Source organism: Penicillium roqueforti (assembly GCF_015533775.1).
Source record: "Penicillium roqueforti strain LCP96 04111 chromosome Unknown scaffold_12, whole genome shotgun sequence".
In the NCBI taxonomy this organism is placed as follows: domain Eukaryota; kingdom Fungi; phylum Ascomycota; class Eurotiomycetes; order Eurotiales; family Aspergillaceae; genus Penicillium; species Penicillium roqueforti.
The window spans coordinates 330,598-348,894 of record NW_024067576.1 but is presented as its reverse complement, the minus strand read 5'-3'; the positions used below and the strand labels follow the sequence as shown (position 1 = coordinate 348,894).

Sequence of the window (18,297 nt, the reverse complement as noted above, 5' to 3'; positions counted from 1 at the left end):
CCCATCGAACATTGCCTTGTTTTGTAATTTTGCCTCTTCCCAAATCTCTGGAGGAACCCATCCATCAGATGCACAATCAGGCAAGTTTGACAAATCACGTTTTAGGTTCTGGGCCGCCTCAAAGCATCTGTATTCTTTTCGATGAACAGCCAGTTCTTCCGGTCTCGGTGAGACAAATGGACACGAGCCAACGAGTCCTAGCGCCTCCCAGTCCCTAGAAGTTTCAATGAGCTCCTGCCTGAAAGCAACAGCGCAATCTTTCCACGTTCTGTAGCAGTACCTAAGCGGTCGGAACATGCCTTCATCCATCATCCTAGGGAGGACGAGCTTTGGGGTGAGGAATTGAGTACAGACTTCGAAGGTGTCTCTGCATAGCTCGCTGTTGTTTAGATTCCCAGAAGGCAATTCGGAGGAAGGCGAACAACTTGCGAAGTCTGGAATCTCATCCGCATACCAGAAGGCTGGCTCTATGCTGGATGACTGCCAATCAATAATGCCAGTTATAATCGAGGGATCATCATCCGAAACAAATATGTTCCTCTTATGTAGGTCGGGGTGAAAGAGGATTGGCGCAGCTGCATCATGTAGTTGGGTATCTGCAGACATCGAATGGAGCACTGTACGACCACGTTCGAGAGGGTCTAAATGTGACTGAACTGAGCCGTGATAGAATGGTCGATTTGAGATCTAGGAGTCATTCGGTGGAACTCTTGAAAGACCTGCATCCACTAGGCCATCAGAGTATGCAGTCAATGTCAACCCTTACCCTCAAATTTTAGCCATCATCTTCTGAAGAATGGGCTAGGAGAGACTCACAAGGGCCTTGATTGGGAAGTGTATGCTGGTCGTATCTGCGCTCGCCACAATCCCAATATCTTGTTCCACAGTGGGGTCCGAGGCGAAAGCCGCCATTTAGTAGTAGCCCAGAGAAAGAGCCCAATGAAGGGGTGGAAAGATATAAGCTTCCATAGGCTGGAAAGTCAATGTCGGCCATCTCTTTAAGCTTTCTGTAGATGGCATCTACAAATCGAACCTTCTAGTCGCCTGGCATATAGGGCCACTTCTGTTGTAACTGAACTCCTGCCGCATGTTCCATGATACGGCAGAGTTCGTCAAAATTAATATCAAGATGGCGTATCTGGCGTTGATGCTTATCGTTCCGAAGCCATCGACCACTTGTATACGCATGAGGATTAACCCCTAAGTCCATATTTATGCAATGCGTATTACATGATTTCCAAATGGTCTCACCAAGTACCGTTTCCTGGTCTATTGCACGCCCCGAGAAGGGCTGTGCGCGATTGGGGTTGGAGATAGAGGATGCAAACGGGGTGAGAATAGGAGAAGGTCGGATATAACGAGACTCAGGGTAATCCAAGAAAGGCAATCGCAACATATATACCTTTCTGCGGCTCCTTGTGCGATAGGGTGACAAGGTAGCAGTGGGATCGTATGCGCCCCTTATATATCCTGCATGAAGGGGTTCACCAGCCCCTCTTTTCCAGCATCTATATTTTCTCTCTCTTGACAAAAGAACTTATTACCATTTTGATACTAGCACAATACTCAAATTCTATAGTTTAACCACTCCTAGATTATTATGCCTAATGTAAGAATCTAGTCAAAATTTCGATCACATCCTCTCTAGTTGGACGAAATGACTTTGAATATCCCTATGACCATAATTCTAGGCGTAGTGACTGAAAGTATGCAGCCTCGGAGACACACGGTGATAGGATACCGTCGATCCAAAGGGACCAGTCGTCATCCCATCGTAAAGCACAGACAGCTAGGCAATATTCCCAATACCCTGGATACCATCCGGATTTTCCTAATTAATTATCACAACGCGCCCCCCTTCTTGGTCTCGATGAGGTTTCTTGTATAGTATAATGTTCTTTCTTTATAAATCACTATGGGTAAATGTCGCCTTATTGCCCTTAAAAACAAAAGGAAAGCATTTCTGAAGATATTCTGCCCTATAGTACGGGCCTCCGTTGTAGGTATACTTTCGTAGTATTGCTTCGTTGAGATCGCCTTCAGAGTTAAAAGGACCATTCACTAATAGATCTGGCTCCTGTGTCCAAAATATATCATCTAGAAGCTGTCTTTGGTTAAGACTACCAAAGTATTCTAGGGATAGAAGCTGGCACAAGTTGTCAAAGTATCCCTACAGGTCTTTCAGTATTTCCTATTTTTCCGATGTTATAAGTTGCGGCCATACTGAAAGAAGTATTTGACCGAGAACACACTCCATAACAATGAAGTTTTTGCCTATCTCTAGATCCGAATATAGGGCGAAGACTCGCGGGATAGGGATGTTTGTATTATACCGAACAAATAACATACTTTCTCCTTCAATAAGATCGACACCTAGTCCAAATTTCACAACAAAATGCTGGCCTACTCCGACTATTCTTCGCCCTCCATGTCGCATGGATAAGTCCGGGGCATTCTCGATTTCAGTACCAGTAGGTAGCGGGCAGGGCAATTCAGTCGCATAGAACGGCATTTCAAATGACGTCTTCATCGTCGCTCATCATCATCGGGTAGTTGGTAGATGGGTATTCCGCAGGGGAGGGTGACAGCGCTGATCTTATTTATCAGCATAGTGATGCAAACACCCAACATATACGTTTGTTTGTCTTCATCACGGGAAGGGAAGGTGATGACCCCAACGAATATAGTATCGTCGATTCGAAAGATGTAGTATCCAGTACTAGATTGGCTCTCATGTGCTGATTTAGCAATTGTTGTCACGGGAACGAGAAATCAACGAAGCCTCAAGTTTCTTAATACTTCCGAGTGAATTTGCAGTATTGATTGTAACTAGTTGTTAAAAAAACGGTATTGTATGATTTGCACTCGCGGGGTTTATTTCCCCGAGCTCCCGAGCTGTCCATTCCGGGGTGACCCCGTAGACCCCGCTCATCCCGAGGTCTATAAGCTTCCCCCACACGCGGATTCATATCCGAGTACGCAATTTTGTCTTGACATTGAGCTATTATACGCCGTATTTAATGTTCGCCTCTTCCATTTAAGAGCTAAAGCTATACCCGTTCGTATAACAACAGCATATATACACCTTCAGCCTCTTTTTCCTCTCACGGGGCCGTTCATCATGACGAAAGCAACTGAAGACGCAATGATCTCGTTTGACTCCCTTCCACTAGACCCAACAGGCCCACGAGGGAATGCCTGGGGTCGATTTGGACAAGATGACCAACTTGGGACATTGAACCTGCTCACCCCCGAGCGGGTTGTCGAAGCCGCCAAGGAAATCAAAACTGGCGTGCGAATCTCTCTTGACTGGCCGTTGAGCATGCCTTCGTATCCAAGCTTCAATCGCAATCCATTTAAGCACGAGCTTATTCTTCGGAGTCCAAATTGTATTCATGATGACACCTTGGCATTCAATAGCCAGGGGTCTACCCAATGGGATGGATTTAGACATTACGGTGCGTTATTGAGCGTCTATGGCGTCTGAGATCATTGCTTATTGGTTGGCGAATCTAGCAAACCAGAAATCCAGGCAGTTTTATAACGGACATACCACGGAAGAGATAGAAAGCTCGGACATCATTGGAATTCACTGTATGCATCACCTCAAGGTACATGATTAACCCCGTACTAATCTCAACCCCTCAGCCATATGTGAACACGGTGGAATAACAGGTCGCGGCGTCCTCCTCGACTACGCAGAATGGGCCACCACAAACTCAATCCCCACCTCCGCCCTCAAATCCGAGACCATTACCGTCGAAAACCTGAAACGAGTAGTCAAAGATCACAACCTCAACTTTCAAAAGGGTGACATTCTCTTTATCCGCAGTGGCTTCACGGCTGCATACAACAAGCTGGACGACCAGCAGCGCAAGGACCTAGCCCTCCGATCATCGCCCGATTTTAGCGGTGTCGAGGCGACAGAGTGTATGGTACGATGGTTATGGGCGCATCAATTCTCTGCTGTCGCTGGTGATGCGCCGAGTTTTGAGCGTGCGCCTATTAGAGGTGCCCATGCGGACCCGAATTTCAATTTACATGAGTGGGTGCTGGCGGGCTGGGGAACTCCTATTGGGGAGATGTTTGATTTGGAGAAATTATCGGAACATTGCAAGGCTAGTGGACGCTATAGCTTTTTCTTGTCTAGTATGCCTTTGAAGGTTGGTTTCCCGCTTATTGACTGTGCGGGGATTGTGCTGATTCAGACTCGGTCTAGGTCATCGGGGGTGTCGCTAGCCCGCCTAATGCGTTTGCTATTTTCTAAATTTATCTTATCTACCAAAATGAGAAATAATTTGAGAGATCCGCCCCTCCAAAGTGCCCACAGAAATGCTGGCGGGATTGTGCCGCCGAGTGTCCCGCCGGGTGGAGAAGGACAACATCTCAAGTGAGAGCAAAACAAGTTGCACAGTTGTACGGTGGGAAGGTTGGACCCGAGTCCCCATCAACGATGAAAAGGTATAAAGATCCCATAGATCCCTTCTATGACCCCTTAATCCTCCACACAAACCAACAATCCTCAAAATAATTTCATCTTTCCTTCTATACACCTATTCAACTCCTCCCCTTTCTCGCCCACCATGCCTATCGAAGTCCCTCAAGCCAGCTCTCTCAAAGACCTCTTCAGTCTTAAAGACAAGGTCGTGGTCGTGACCGGCGCCTCCGGCCCCCGAGGAATCGGCTACGAAGCCGCCCGGGGCTGTGCCGAAATGGGCGGCAACATCGCCATCACATACTTATCGCGCCCCGAGGGCGCCGAAGCAAACGCCAAAGCCCTGCAAGAGGAGTTCGGAGTCAAAGCCAAGGCCTACAAATGCGACACAGGCAAATGGGACGAAGTGCAAGAGCTGGTCAAAAACGTGATCACCGACTTTGGCAGGATCGACTCCTTTATCGCGAACGCGGGCCGTACTGCCGATAAAGGTGTTCTCGAGGGCTCGGTTCAGGACTGGGACGATGTCATCCAGGCCGATCTCAACTCGGTCTTTTACTGTGCGAAGGCTGTTGGCCCCCATTTCAAGGAGCGCGGCAAGGGAAGCTTTGTGATCACCGCTTCGATGTCCGGCCACATTGTCAATTACCCTCAGGAGCAGACTTCGTACAATGTCGCTAAGGCTGGGTGTATTCACATGGCTCGCTCGCTGGCGAATGAGTGGAGGGATTTTGCTCGTGTCAACAGTATCTCGCCTGGATACATTAATACCGGTTTGGGAGACTTTGTGCCTGCTGATATTCAGGAGGGTTGGAATAAGATGATTCCTATGGGTCGCCAGAGTGATCCTAAGGAGTTGAAGGCGGCGTATGTGTACTTTGCCAGTGATGCTAGTACTTACACTACTGGTGCCGATCTGCGCATTGATGGAGGTTACATCTGCCGGTAAAGAGGAGTGGAAAAAGCTGCTGTGCGGTCTTTTCTGTATTTAAAAAGATACAATGAACAATTCTTGAAGAAACACTACTTTTTTGAAACTGATTTGAGAATTAGAAGTAAGCAGACAAATCTTGAGAAGCACACCCGCGATGCAGACTGAGAAAAGACAAGCGGAACCAATGACAGGAGGGGAAAAGTAGCTAACATCTACCATATTGTCACAGAGCCAAAGTCCCCCCATCAACAGCAATATCAGCACCAGTGATGTACCGTCCTGCACGATAACTACACAGAAGAACTACAGCCCCAGTAATCTCTTCAGGATCTCCCATCCGGCCCATCGGACAACGAGAATCCCAAATCTTCCTAACATCCGCCAAACTGTCCCCAGCATTAAGAATAGTATCCATATACCCGGGACTAATACTATTTACTCTGATCCCATGAACAGCCCACTCAGCAGCCAGACTGCGAGTCATATGCGCGACCCCAGCCTTGCTCGCATTGTAAGCCGCCTGCGGCTGCGGGAAATTGGTAAGATGGGCAGATATCGACGCAGTGAATAAAACACACCCGCCTTTGCCTGAGGATTCCATGCGCTTTGCTGCTGCCTGGGCGCAGAAAAAGGATCCAGTTAGGTTGACGTCTATAACTCTGTTGAATTGGTCGGGTGTTACTGAGAGGGATGGTTGGCAGCCGGGGATCCCAGCGAAGCAGCAGAGGATGTCGATACCTTCCATTGTCTTGTTTGCTTGTTCAAATGCGGCTTCGATTGACTCCATTGATGTCACGTCCAGGGGAATTTTGGTTATATTGGCAGAGGGGAACTTTGATGCTAGTGATTGAATTTGTTCTGATGACGTCTCCAACGTACTGGGGAGGTCCATGATACATAGTGAGGAGAGTCCATGTTCCAGGAGAGCCTGTGCAGAGACTAAGCCTAGTCCTCCTGCTCCGCCGGTGACTATGGCTTTGCCCTGAACTTGAAATCGTGCTTCTGCTCGTGAGCGACCATCTGTAAAGGGCACTGGAGCGAGGGGGCGAGTGAGCGGACTTGATCCCTCCGACATAGTCATTCTAGGAAGGACTCGGGAAATCAGAGAGGCACGCTGGTCCTCACTCGCTCCTGCTGAGGTGTTGGTAGGCATATTGATTCTGTAAGGCTAAATTCCAAGACAGACAGTTCACACTGGGCGCAGAGGATGTAAGAAGGAGTGGAAAGTATGTGGAGCGTGAATACACCGCCCTTGACGATCACTACCAGCAGCAAGTTTGAAGTAGCGAGCTCTGTGAGAATAATAATTCTGACGCTGGCGGGGAAGTAACACACCGATACGATAATGTCAGGTGGGGAAAGGCGGATGGGAGGCGGGACACTTCCGCCAAAGCGGGGGAGTCGGGGATTTTCCTTTGCCGACATCCACTAAAGTACGCTGTCTGAAGGTATTGAGATTGCCAAGTACATTGGTGTATTTGAGGTTCTTTCTCATGAGATAAGGAGGCCGCTCGGAAATAATTCCTCTTAATTACAACATCCCCTTCCTCCCCTGAGCCTGTTCGATCGGCTGCCAAAAATTGACACAGAAACAGGTTTGACCATGAATTCGACTACGATTGTGCGAGTCTCCGGCCTCGTTAGATTTTGGTTAGAAAGAGCTTGCCTCATCCAGTCGCGCGCTCGTCCTGGTGCAACGGCCACTCTACGCACAATTGCTTTCTACCGCCAAGGCCGTGATGCTGCATATTCCATCTCAAATCACGTCTGTTGATATTGGAGTCATAATGTCTGAATTCGTGTTGGTTCGTCCTAGTCACGGGGCGATGGATTTCAGATGACAATCCGCCATCGCCAACGATTTTTCTTCGAGTCCGTGGCCAACCAGTTGCAGATTAACCGACATGCCATGTGCAGACTCGGCATAGTTTGGCTTTGTTAGTATTCGAATACGTCAAACTTCAACTCTTCAATCACGCATTATTGGCACAAGACCAACTTCTGGAACTGGAGTCTTCGTGAATGGCGACTCCTGACACCCATAGTCCCAACCCGCACTGGAAAGGATTAGCCACCATAACTGGATATAAGTAGGGGCATACCTACAATAGCAAAGGCAATAGCCAAGACCAAAATATTGGTAATCGTCAAAACAATCTTCTTCCAGTTCTGGAAGTAACGGCCCTTATTCATATAGAACCAAAAGATCGCCGGGAGTCCGACTAATGATACGTGAGCACTTGTTCAGATCTTGAAATTCAATGATGGAAAGGGGGGTCAATCTTACAGCTAAACCAACTTCCAAAGACCGCACTCTGTAATCTCCACATCAGCAAACGTTCCCGGTCGAGTGAGATTCGATAAACTTACAATCAGACTCAGCAGATCATTGAACACGGGAATAGATTCTGCCACGACCCAGGCAACAACCCAGACTGCGAGACAGATACCGACCCAGGACCCAATCGACAGTAAGGTTCGGCCGTGCATCTTGTCTGACCCACGGAACATACGCACATAGATGTATTTGCACGCGACGTGACCCAAGACAACTCCGGAAAGAATTGTCTGTATTGAATCAGTAAGTGGGATACAGAAGACGAACCAAAAGAATAAACTCACCGTTGGAATTGAAAGACCCCAGGCAATCTTGCCCATCAACGGGCTTAGAGAGAGAATGGCAGGCGATTGCACGCCGACGCTGGTGGCTGTCTCCGGTCCCACGTAATGATAGATGAGCAGTGCACTAACAAGGTACAGGGTGGTGTCGATGATTTGAAGCATGGCGAGTGACTTGTTGAATGTACGTGGGTCTTCTGTTTCAGACATGAAGCCAAAGTACGCAACGTGGGCGACTATAAGATCGGTCTCTGGATTAGCTCGGTTTATTTCAAGTGCTGGTCACCGTCATCATTTGGCGATTCACTGTTTAACTTACGGTAAGCGAAGATGATGTTTGTCACCGCCAAAAAACCTTCGCGGAAGCTGACATCCGTTGTCGCTTCGTTCTTGACATGTCCTTTGCTCTCGACTCCCACGGTGATCATGGTCAACACTGTCGCAACGAAGACACTCAAGAATGCTTCATACACATTAGTTGAGTTCTCATCTGAGTTGAAAAGTGTCATGACTGCACTCACAAATGACGGACATCCAGTAGACCTTGTCCATGGTACGAGGCAAGGCACCCAAAAAGCAGATGACCAGTCCAACGACACCAAACACCAACGTGCAGGTACCGTGATCGGTCAATACATTCATCAGAATGTTGAACATCAAAATGTTGCTCGCCATGAGGAAGATCAACAGCAGCAGCTGGCCAAGTCCTAGCAACTCACGGCCGAAAGGACCCATCAAGATCTCGCCGGCATCTCCCATGCTGTGAACTGCAGGATGGCGAAGTTTGAATTGGCCAATGACGTAGCCAGTATACCATGAAAGAGCAGAGACGAACAAAATCATAATAGCAGCGCTGTTTGACATTGTTAGTTATGGGATCTCGAAGCTGTCGAAGAGAATACATACGGAACCATTCCAAGGGTAGCCACTGCGGATGGCAAAGACAGAATTCCGACAGAAACATTCTCTGCGATCATGACTGCAATTGATGTTAGGAGCCAAGCTTTTGATCTCAAATTTAGCTACTCACGCATTCCACAGTGCCTTTTCAAGCTTGATTAGCCATGTCCATGGTCGAATTCACAATCTTTATGCAGGAATTAACAACTCACCACCATTTCATAGTCCGATACTTGACCTCCGCTGTGTCCTCATTTCCAAAGGGCTCCAATTGCGTCGCGTCCAATTTTTTCTCCACGTCTTTTTCGAGTGGTCTCTCGATCTTGCTGTCCGCAACATACTTTTCGTCCGACATGGTGTTCCTTCCACGCGACTTAGTCGAGACTTTAGACCTCTAACTTTAATAGCTCTCAATATGTTTCAAAGACTGAAAAGAATCGGGTAATCCCGATCTCGATCAAGCCCTAAAAAATCTCTGAAAGCCGGGGAACTCAGGTGGAGCCGAGAGTTTCCCGAAGATCGGCCCGAAACAACTTTGAATCTCATTTTTAGACGTGGCCATGTCTTCGGCTTCAGATAATTTGAATTTAACGAGTAATGACCTTGAAAACAAAGATCTTGAATAGGAGTCAGCCTAATTGTACAATAGTATATACCTAAGGAACCAAGACAAAGAAGACTGGTAAACGGCCTTGGTGTGGGTCGGTGTTCTTGGCAAGGGGCGTTGTGTCCTCCGTTCTCCGTACTGCAAAGGAATATGGAGATGGAGATGTCCAGGTCGAAGAGAGATTTTTCCCAGTAAATAAAAGAGAAGAGAACGAAAAACAATATTGGAAGGGTTGATGAGCTGTTAAGTATTAAATAAGATTAAAGTTATCTTTCCTCTATCGTAAGCTTTCCCCAGGGCTGGGCGAGCGGGCGGAAGTGTCGATGACTAAGGCGGAACAAAATCTGTTCACGGGTGGAAGCGGGTTCCCGGCGGACTTTCCCGTCTTGTATCGACATCAACGCCAACACGGTTCATCTAGGTGGCTTTAAGCCTTGAAGCCCATATCATTTACTACATGGAAACTGGTCGTAAGCGTGCTTCTTTGGCATGCAACTATTGTCGCAGGCGGTAGGTTCCCCTAACTCCTATGACCAAGTTTCCTCATGCTGACAGACAAGCAGGAAACGTCGCTGCAATGGTGCGATACCCTCCTGTAGCCTCTGTGAGGATTCAGGTATTGATTGTGTTTATAATGAAGCTGATACTGCGAGGTGAGACACCCGTTTGTTTTTTTCAAGTTTCGCCATCGTTACTGAACCCCGACAGGCCTCGAGGGGAAACTTCCTCTTCGGAGTTCTTTCGCCGTCTCGATGCAATTGAGAACTTCTTATGGAGTCATCCGAGACTCCCTCAAACACCCCAGACTGGTGAAAGAAGGAGTGGTGATTTCACACTCCCGCCGTCATCTGAGAATGAAAGAGCGGACTTTTCTCATCCTTCTACCATGTTGATTTCGTCTCCGTCAAGACCAAACCCGGCGGATATCTCCCAGCTTATAAGTACGAATTCGTCTACTTTCATACCACCTGAACATGATATACCACCCATGAGTATTCCCATCGGTCATACAACAACAACCGAATATATGCTGCATATGACTAGAGTAAAGGCGCTCTTCGGAGAGTTTCCCCCAGACTTGTTTATACGCGCAGAATCAAAAAGGCATATGCCACACCAGCTATCTTTTGTTCCAGGTACAATTACAGCGAGTCAGTTGCCAATCCTCAATGAAACGAGCACTTATCCACTAGTGGAGGCGTATTTCAAACACGTCCATGTTGAGATGCCAATCCTTGACAAAGACCAATTCTTGGGGCTTTACGATCACCATATTAGGGCCGGTCTGAGCGTTGACTGTGACTCTGCACTATGCCTTGCAGTTCTTGCATTAGGCTCTGCAGCTCTCGAGCAGGTTGACCCGATAAAGTCCAAGTCTCCATACTGGGTGCCTGGGGCAGACTTCATTTCACCTGCGTTGCAGATATTGATGAATGAATATTTACTTTCATTTTGTCCCACAATCACTCTCCCCCAGAGTTTGATACTCATTTCGAAATATTTTGGGTTTCTTTTACGCCCTCTGCAATCATGGAAACTGGTCCACATGGCTTCCACCAGTATCCAGTATTTAAATAGCCGGTTCGTTAAGCTCTTTGTCCTTCCGTTTGATTTCAGCTATTGATCAAGCATCTGTTTGGGATAGAAGCCAAGCTTCGGCAGATAATCATGACCTCAAATCCAGCATTATTCTGCTATCGTGGGCAGCGTTCGACACCGAGTGGTTGGTTTCTTGGTCCCATCCGGGTAAATCACGTTGATGCTGATATTGATACCAGTGATCTGATAGCTGAACACCATTTACCACGAAGCGGTATCGAACATGTAATTGATCTGACACCTTTTCCAACCTTTGCAAATAACGACGCCAAAGAAACACACGTCTTCCTCGCCGAACTATCCATTCGTCGCCTACTAAATAGAGTACACCACACTATGTACGGAAGTGACTGGACAAGGCGCAGCCTCGGTCTACAGCCAGTCTCAAGCGACAGTCCCTCTTATGACTTCCAATCGCTCTCTGCGATCCTGAATGTCTCCCAAGAGCTTGCCCGGCAGCTCGACAATTGGTTTGACTTATTACCGCGAACAATTAAACCAGATATGAACGATCCGTCACGATGTACTGGCCTTCAACTCAATATGCTCCACCGCTTCCACTCCGCCAAGGATATCATAACTAGACCATTTCTTCTTTGTGCAATTGACTCATCACCCGAGAATGATGTTCCCCCTATGGTACTCAAACAGTGCGAGTCCAGCATAGCCAATTGTCGAACGTATCTGGATGCCTCAACGCGGAGACTGGTGGGCCCGTCATTTTGCGCAGAAATCATTATTCATACGTATGTCTACGAGATACTTTATACTTGGACTCAACTAATGTTTGATTCTTTAAGGATGTTTTCTTCTATTCTTCTCCTGACCCTAGGCTCTGTTTGTCCAGCTTTGGCCCACTTAGTACCGGATATTGATACTTTGCAGAAGAACACGATAGAAACCATCGAGCGATTTGCCGTGGAAGGCTCTTTGATGCAGGAGATTCATGGGATCATTGTGTTATTACATAGTAAAACACGAGTTCTCAGGCGGGCTATGTAGCCGCTTTAATATCGCATTCTTCTGTTGTCAGGATAAGCAGCCTGCCTTGCTTCAAGCATAAATCAGTACCATGCGCCAGGTATTGGGGAGATACTCCAGCCATTACTGTTCTAACTTAGTAGCCTTAGTAGGCTTTATTAAAAATGTAGTTTGCCTGTGACGAGGTTCATCCGGACTGTGAATGGGCGGCCCGCCCCGCGGCGGATGACTCCGCCAGTCCGCCCATTGAAGCCGTAAGACCGCCCGATAGACTCGGCATATTTCCCTGCAAGGCAACAACTCTAATTGCAACACCATTGAAACAAGTACACGGTTTATAAACTCTCTATATAATGTTCTAGGCGAGAACTAAATTCCAAACTCTGACCCGCCTGTATAGATGGCACGGGCCACGCGGATGAATATTGATCCGGCCCCACGTTGCTTCGTGAGGTCCCCAAGGCTACCGCGAAGAGTTGCCACTGCACTTGGGACCAAGCATGAATCAAATTCCGCTGGAAGGTGCATCCAGATCCCAGTGTGACCAATTCTGGGTATGTACTCGCGGGCCCCTGTTCCCGCTCGCACCGTCTGACCAATCCAGGACTCGCACAATGCGTGGTTATCACCTTGTGCATTGCCATACCTAGCATGCATCCCGGCCATAATAGTGTTGCTTATTGCATTAAGCCATATACTTGAATACTCCTGCCAGCGATGGCGCCCCAAGTGGACTGTTCCTTTTGTGTCTGAGCAACATGATACTCAAGATCTCCCGCTAGATCAGCCCAAGCAATCATTGCGATGGACTATCTCTCTCCTTCTATTTTCGGCTACTGGGCTTCTAGCCGAGACAGTTCAATTTGTTCCTCCGACAATTGACGCCTCGGCCTTTGCGCTTGTTCTCTCATGGGTCGGTTCTTCCCGTCTCTGGGAGTATCAATTACTGATATCCCTCTTTAGGCCACAGCATCTATTCTGGTCGCAGTCAAGCGGCCCAGATCATGTTCCATCTTGATGCTTTCGTATTATTTTCTAGCATTTACAATTGAACTTTCTTTGGCTACTCACCCAGATGTATGCCCGAAATTCAAGATTGTTGCTCGCTACATTGCCGCAGGGGCAGCGGCGGCAGCCTGTGCAACAATCCTCCTAATGCCATTCCGCGAACAGTCTTTGCCATCGATAGATATTAGTGCTGTTGGTCAACAGCCATCAAATAACTTTCGCACCCCAGAAGATAATCTGAGGCTCTGGCAGTTCCTCACAGTGTCTTGGATGGCACCGCTGATCTTAACTGGGCGCAAAAGACAACTTCATGAACGAGACGTTTGGTTGCTTGGATTTGACTTTCAACATGCCCGCCTGCATGAAAAGTTTCGTCGACTTCGTGGTTCTGTCCTCAGCCGGCTGTTGAGAGCCAATGGAATTGATGTTTTAATCATCTCAACCATATCGCTTGTCCAGATGATATGTGGTATGAATTTAGATGTCTTCTTTTATCTTATATCGCTAACAATTTTCACAGACTTTTCTACTCCCGTTTTATTGCAGAAACTATTGCAGGCCATGAAAGACCCGTCCCGACCAAAACGCGTACCTTTGACCTATGCTTTCATGTCCTTCGCTCTTCGACTTGTCGCTGCACAGTCTCAGGTGTTACTTCTGTGGTACGGGAGACGATGCTATGAACGGTCAAGGGGTGAAATGATCATGATGGTTTACGAAAAAGCCCTTTCTCGAAAGAACATTTCTGGACTAATGATTGAGGGCGATCCAGTACCATCCGACGAAGAAGATGGCGTCAATGGTGAGGCCGGAGCTCAAGAGAACGATCAACCCCCTACCAAAACCGTGGGTTTCTGGCAACGTATCACTTCTCGCAACCAAAAAAAGCCACAGAAACAAGCCAAAGAAGCAGCATCACTCGGCAAAATCTTTAACCTCTTGCGCGGAGATGTTTATGAAGTTGCACAGAGATTCTGGGAGGTTGATTCGTTGATTGACAAGCCACTGGGACTTGTGATCGCTACCTTCCTTGTCTGGACACTCTTTGGTCCGTCTTGTTTTCTGGGAATATTAGCCGTCCTGGTTGCACAGATCATGAATGCCCTAGTAACTAGAGCTCTTCTACGTTGGGAGCGAGTCAGACGAGTGGCAACGGATACAAGACTCCAAATAACTTCGCAATTTGTGGAAGCAATCCGTCATCTGCGATGGTACGGGTGGCAGAATCACTGGCTTCAACAAGTAATGGAGGCCCGACAGCATGAGTTGAATATTCGGATTGTGACTAGTCTGTGGAGTATCCTGATTCGCTTTATCAACGCTTTCGCCAGTGGCGTGTTTCCAGTGGTTGCGTTGTACGCGTATACCTTGTTGGCCGGGCATGAGCTGCGGATTGATATTATCTTTCCTGCATTACAATTATTTACCATGCTAGAGACTCGTCTTCGGGATATTCCTGGTCTTATCACATCATTTATCAATGCCTTCATTGCCCTTGGGCGTATCGAGGACTTCATGTCCGAACCAGACAAGGAGAATCTGCCTTCTGAAACCCCGGCGAACGATACTCTACTCTCAATGCATTCTTGTTCGTTTGCGTGGCCAGGAAAGGTCTCACCCGTCCTTGTTGATATCAATGTCACCATCCCCAAAGGACTGACTGTTGTCACTGGCAAGGTCGGTGCTGGAAAAACCGCATTTCTGCAAGCTCTTCTAGGAGAACTCGATAGACTTTCCGGTTCAGCGCATATTCCAAACGAAATGGTTGGATATTGCGCCCAGACACCGTGGCTACAAAGCATGAGTATTCGTGACAACATTCTATTCTCCGCACCCTACCATGACCAGCGCTACAAACGAACGCTAGAAGCTTGCGCCTTACTTCCAGATCTTGCTCAATTCAAACATGGCGATTTATCGTTTGTGGGTGAAAATGGCATTGGTTTATCAGGTGGACAAAAAGCGCGAGTATCTCTGGCAAGAGCTGTCTATAGCGCATCGCGGGTCCTGCTTTTGGATGATCCCCTGTCTGCGTTAGATCACAATACTGCGGAGCTGATAGTCCGCAAATGCTTCTCGGGGCCTTTGATGAAAGATCGAAGTATCGTTCTAGTGACGCATCGAACTACGTTGGTTCGTCAAATTGCGGATCAAATTATCAATATTTGTGGAAACCATGCCACTGTTTACGACAAGGATACCCTCAAGCTTGACGTGACCGAGTCTTCTCTGCAATTTGTCGATATTGAAAACGAAACAGAAGCGGAACCCACCCTCGAGGAGGAGACAGCTGCCGTGCCTGATAAATTCATCGAGGAAGAGCACCGGGCAGACGGGGGTGTCAAGGCCCGAGTGTACTGGAATTATATTAAGGCTGGAAAGTACCGGTGGTGGCTTACCCTCGTCCTGATTCTGGCGATCTACCGACTGATGGCTGTCGGGCAATCATGGTTCCTCAAAGGGTGGGGAGAAGCGTATGAGCGGACAACTGCTCTTCGAGGGGATCTCTCGAATTGGAGTGAGAGGTCAGCGCAAAGCACCCGGCCAGTCTCGAACTTGAGCATGGGCACACACTTTACGCCTCCGAACCCCATAGGCCAACTACCATCTCCGCGTGAGGATGTCCGACCCTGGCTATGGACATTTTTTGCCATCATCTCTTTCCAAGCGGTCACACTCCTTGTCGCTCAGCTTCTAATGCTGGTCATCGTCTATTATGCTGGGCAGTCCTTGTTCCGACGGGTCTTGGTCCGAGTCAGCCATGCGACCTTCCGATACTTGGGTAAGTTCTATGTAGATTGACTCAACAGGACAAAGCTGACCAATTCTCAAGATACAATCCCTCTTGGGCGCTTGATGAACCGTCTCACATCTGATATTGGAGTCGTGGATGGCAATATTAGTGAGCAATTCCAGGTGATTGCCTTCCAGGCTATCACTTGGATCTCTTCTGTCCTGGTGATCGCCACCGCTACCCCGGTGTTTTTGTTGTTTTCACTAGCTCTCACAGTCGCATTTGTCTCGGTATTCCTACGTTTCCTCCCCACATCTCAGAGCCTACGACGACTCGAAATGGTGTCCCTGAGTCCTTTGTTGTCCAACTTCGGCGAGCTATTACACGGTCTGACCACTGTCCGAGCTTTCCACGCAGAATCACAGTTCCAGAACAGGGTCATATCTGTGGTTGACAAGTTCCAGGGAATGGACCATTTCTATTGGTCTCTCCAGAGCTGGCTCATGTACCGCTTTGAGGGCCTGTCGGCTTGCTCAACATTTTGTCTAACAGCTCTGGCGTTATACACCAATACCACACCAGGACTGGTAGCTTTCGTGCTTATTGCTGCCAACAACTTTGTCGATTCCACACATGCATTGTGCAAGCAGTATGGCCAACTTCAAATGGACTTTGTGTCGGTGGAACGAGTCGACGAGTTACTCCACATTGAAGAAGAAACCCCTGGGACCATTGTTCCCCCTGCCGCATGGCCAACTTACGGTAGCGACGTTGTCTTCGAAGATGCAACTCTTCGTTATGCACCACATCTCGATCCTTCACTTATAAACGTCTCTCTTCGCATCCCCGGGGGATCCACCACAGCGGTTATCGGCCGTACTGGCAGCGGCAAGTCCACAATGGCAATGTCGCTTCTGAGCGTCATCAGACCCGAGTCTGGTCGCATTCTCATCGACGGCATCAATATTGCCGACGTCAGCACACAAGCATTGCGCACCCGAGTTACCTTCGTCACGCAAGATCCTGTTCTCTTCCCCGGTAGCATCAGACTCAATCTGGACCCGACAGGCGATTATTCCGATGAGCTGTGTAATGAAATCCTGGAGCGTCTCTGTAGTCGGCACGGCTGGAATCTTGAGACGCACATTGAGGCTGGAGGGAGGAACCTTAGCCAGGGTCAGCGGCAACTTATTGCTCTGACACGGGCTGTCCTTCGTCGAAGTGCAATTGTCATTCTCGATGAGGCGACTGCTTCCGTGGATCTTGAGACTTCTCTTGAGATTCAGCAGATTATCCGAGAGGAGCTGCAGCAGTCTACTGTCATTACGATTGCGCATCGCATAGAAGCTGTCAAGGATGCGGATTACTTTGTGGTTTTGGATCAGGGGCGGGTTTCGCGACAAGGGCATGTGCGAGACTTGTAGAGTTAGAATTCATCGATCCGAACAGCGATGATCGGTCCCCGGTACATATTAAGATCATTTGTTATACTCGGAGTTGAATAACCGAACTATCCGAATAGGAGGCCGAAAATATGCGCCCTAGATGAGGGACTTGGTATATAATTTCTCAAACGGGTATATAATCTTCACAACTTGGCACCGACCTGGGCCTTCTTCAGGATAGGCTCCATCTTGGTGGCCTTCATGATGTTACCCTTGATCTTAAGCTTGCCGCCCATGAACAGACGCTGAGCGTTGGCCTTGCCGGAAACGAGCTGAGCGAAGTCATTATCGGAGAGGGAGAGGGTCACTATTGACGAAGAGAAATTAGCATGTGTAAGATCAACCGCAGATCAGGAACGGAGACTCACCATCAGCCTTGCTGCCAGCAGGGGCAAGACCCTGTCCAACCTCGCCCTTGTTCTTGAGGTCAAGGTACCAAGAAGCCTCCTCACCACTAGTGTTCTTCAGGTTGAAGGCGAAGATAGCCTTGGCCTGGTTGATGGCATCCTTGCGGCTGGCTTCGTTGGCCTGGAGCGTCTCGTTGATCACGTCGAAGGCGGCGGACGAGGGGTGAGAATCTATTTTCATTAGCTGGGTTCTGGTACAGTCAGAATAAGGGGGTTATACCGATCTTGAGAGACATGGTGGATGTAGCGGTAGTACAAGGTGATGGTAAATCAAGAAGGCGGGTGAGTGAATATAAGTGACAATCTGCCAGAGCATGTGAACTGCCTTCGGCTTCCACGGGTGCCGAGGCCCCCACACTTTCCCCCGAAGCTCAGTGTCTGTGATTCTTCTTTCTACTTTGCTCTATTTGTTGCCATTTCTCCAGGATTCTGTCTAGACTGGACTAGGATCTGCATTTCTATTAGTACCGGTCATAGTCTTGGTCCCTCTCTCAGTCTTCCCCGTGTTGACAGTTGGGGGGGGGGGGGGGGGGGGGGGGGGGGGGGGGGGGGGGGGGGGGGGGGGGGGGGGGGGGGGGGGGGGGGGGGGGGGGGGGGGGGGGGGGGGGGGGGGGGGGGGGGGGGGGTG

The 18,297-nt window shown here is 48.5% G+C and overlaps 8 protein-coding genes across 8 annotated transcripts; 4 read left to right on the top strand and 4 right to left on the bottom strand.

Moving 5' to 3' along the window:
• Window positions 1-736: 736 nt before the first annotated feature.
• Window positions 737-1,089, bottom strand: LCP9604111_5269 (uncharacterized protein; the record flags this gene model as incomplete). Its single annotated transcript, XM_039073060.1, has 3 exons — window positions 737-761; window positions 817-972; window positions 1,034-1,089. 3 exons carry the CDS (start codon window positions 1,087-1,089, stop codon window positions 737-739), a joined length of 237 nt encoding a protein of 78 aa, XP_038928731.1.
• Window positions 1,090-3,121: 2,032 nt separating this feature from the next.
• Window positions 3,122-4,267, top strand: LCP9604111_5268 (uncharacterized protein; the record flags this gene model as incomplete). Its single annotated transcript, XM_039073059.1, has 4 exons — window positions 3,122-3,458; window positions 3,517-3,594; window positions 3,649-4,163; window positions 4,220-4,267. The coding sequence occupies 4 exons, from the start codon at window positions 3,122-3,124 to the stop codon at window positions 4,265-4,267; spliced, it is 978 nt and encodes a 325-aa protein (XP_038928730.1).
• A 316-nt stretch (window positions 4,268-4,583) lies between these two features.
• On the top strand, window positions 4,584-5,384 carry LCP9604111_5267 (SDR family oxidoreductase; the record flags this gene model as incomplete). The annotated part of the gene is made up of 1 exon (XM_039073058.1): window positions 4,584-5,384. One exon carries the CDS (start codon window positions 4,584-4,586, stop codon window positions 5,382-5,384), a length of 801 nt encoding a protein of 266 aa, XP_038928729.1.
• Window positions 5,385-5,592: 208 nt separating this feature from the next.
• LCP9604111_5266 (uncharacterized protein) lies at window positions 5,593-6,522 on the bottom strand (the record flags this gene model as incomplete). The annotated part of the gene is made up of 1 exon (XM_039073057.1): window positions 5,593-6,522. One exon carries the CDS (start codon window positions 6,520-6,522, stop codon window positions 5,593-5,595), a length of 930 nt encoding a protein of 309 aa, XP_038928728.1.
• An 827-nt stretch (window positions 6,523-7,349) lies between these two features.
• Window positions 7,350-9,243, bottom strand: LCP9604111_5265 (uncharacterized protein; the record flags this gene model as incomplete). The annotated part of the gene is made up of 10 exons (XM_039073056.1): window positions 7,350-7,426; window positions 7,472-7,591; window positions 7,657-7,684; window positions 7,740-7,937; window positions 7,992-8,224; window positions 8,308-8,451; window positions 8,510-8,841; window positions 8,895-8,967; window positions 9,019-9,032; window positions 9,101-9,243. The coding sequence occupies 10 exons, from the start codon at window positions 9,241-9,243 to the stop codon at window positions 7,350-7,352; spliced, it is 1,362 nt and encodes a 453-aa protein (XP_038928727.1).
• A 709-nt stretch (window positions 9,244-9,952) lies between these two features.
• On the top strand, window positions 9,953-12,096 carry LCP9604111_5264 (transcriptional regulator family TF; the record flags this gene model as incomplete). The annotated part of the gene is made up of 7 exons (XM_039073055.1): window positions 9,953-10,005; window positions 10,059-10,148; window positions 10,204-10,436; window positions 10,632-11,076; window positions 11,141-11,218; window positions 11,274-11,840; window positions 11,895-12,096. The coding sequence occupies 7 exons, from the start codon at window positions 9,953-9,955 to the stop codon at window positions 12,094-12,096; spliced, it is 1,668 nt and encodes a 555-aa protein (XP_038928726.1).
• Window positions 12,097-12,575: 479 nt separating this feature from the next.
• On the top strand, window positions 12,576-17,241 carry LCP9604111_5263 (uncharacterized protein; the record flags this gene model as incomplete). The annotated part of the gene is made up of 5 exons (XM_039073054.1): window positions 12,576-12,629; window positions 12,680-12,988; window positions 13,039-13,552; window positions 13,604-15,865; window positions 15,917-17,241. 5 exons carry the CDS (start codon window positions 12,576-12,578, stop codon window positions 17,239-17,241), a joined length of 4,464 nt encoding a protein of 1,487 aa, XP_038928725.1.
• A 164-nt stretch (window positions 17,242-17,405) lies between these two features.
• On the bottom strand, window positions 17,406-17,905 carry LCP9604111_5262 (SCP2 sterol-binding domain-containing protein; the record flags this gene model as incomplete). The annotated part of the gene is made up of 3 exons (XM_039073053.1): window positions 17,406-17,569; window positions 17,631-17,840; window positions 17,890-17,905. 3 exons carry the CDS (start codon window positions 17,903-17,905, stop codon window positions 17,406-17,408), a joined length of 390 nt encoding a protein of 129 aa, XP_038928724.1.
• Window positions 17,906-18,297: the final 392 nt, after the last annotated feature.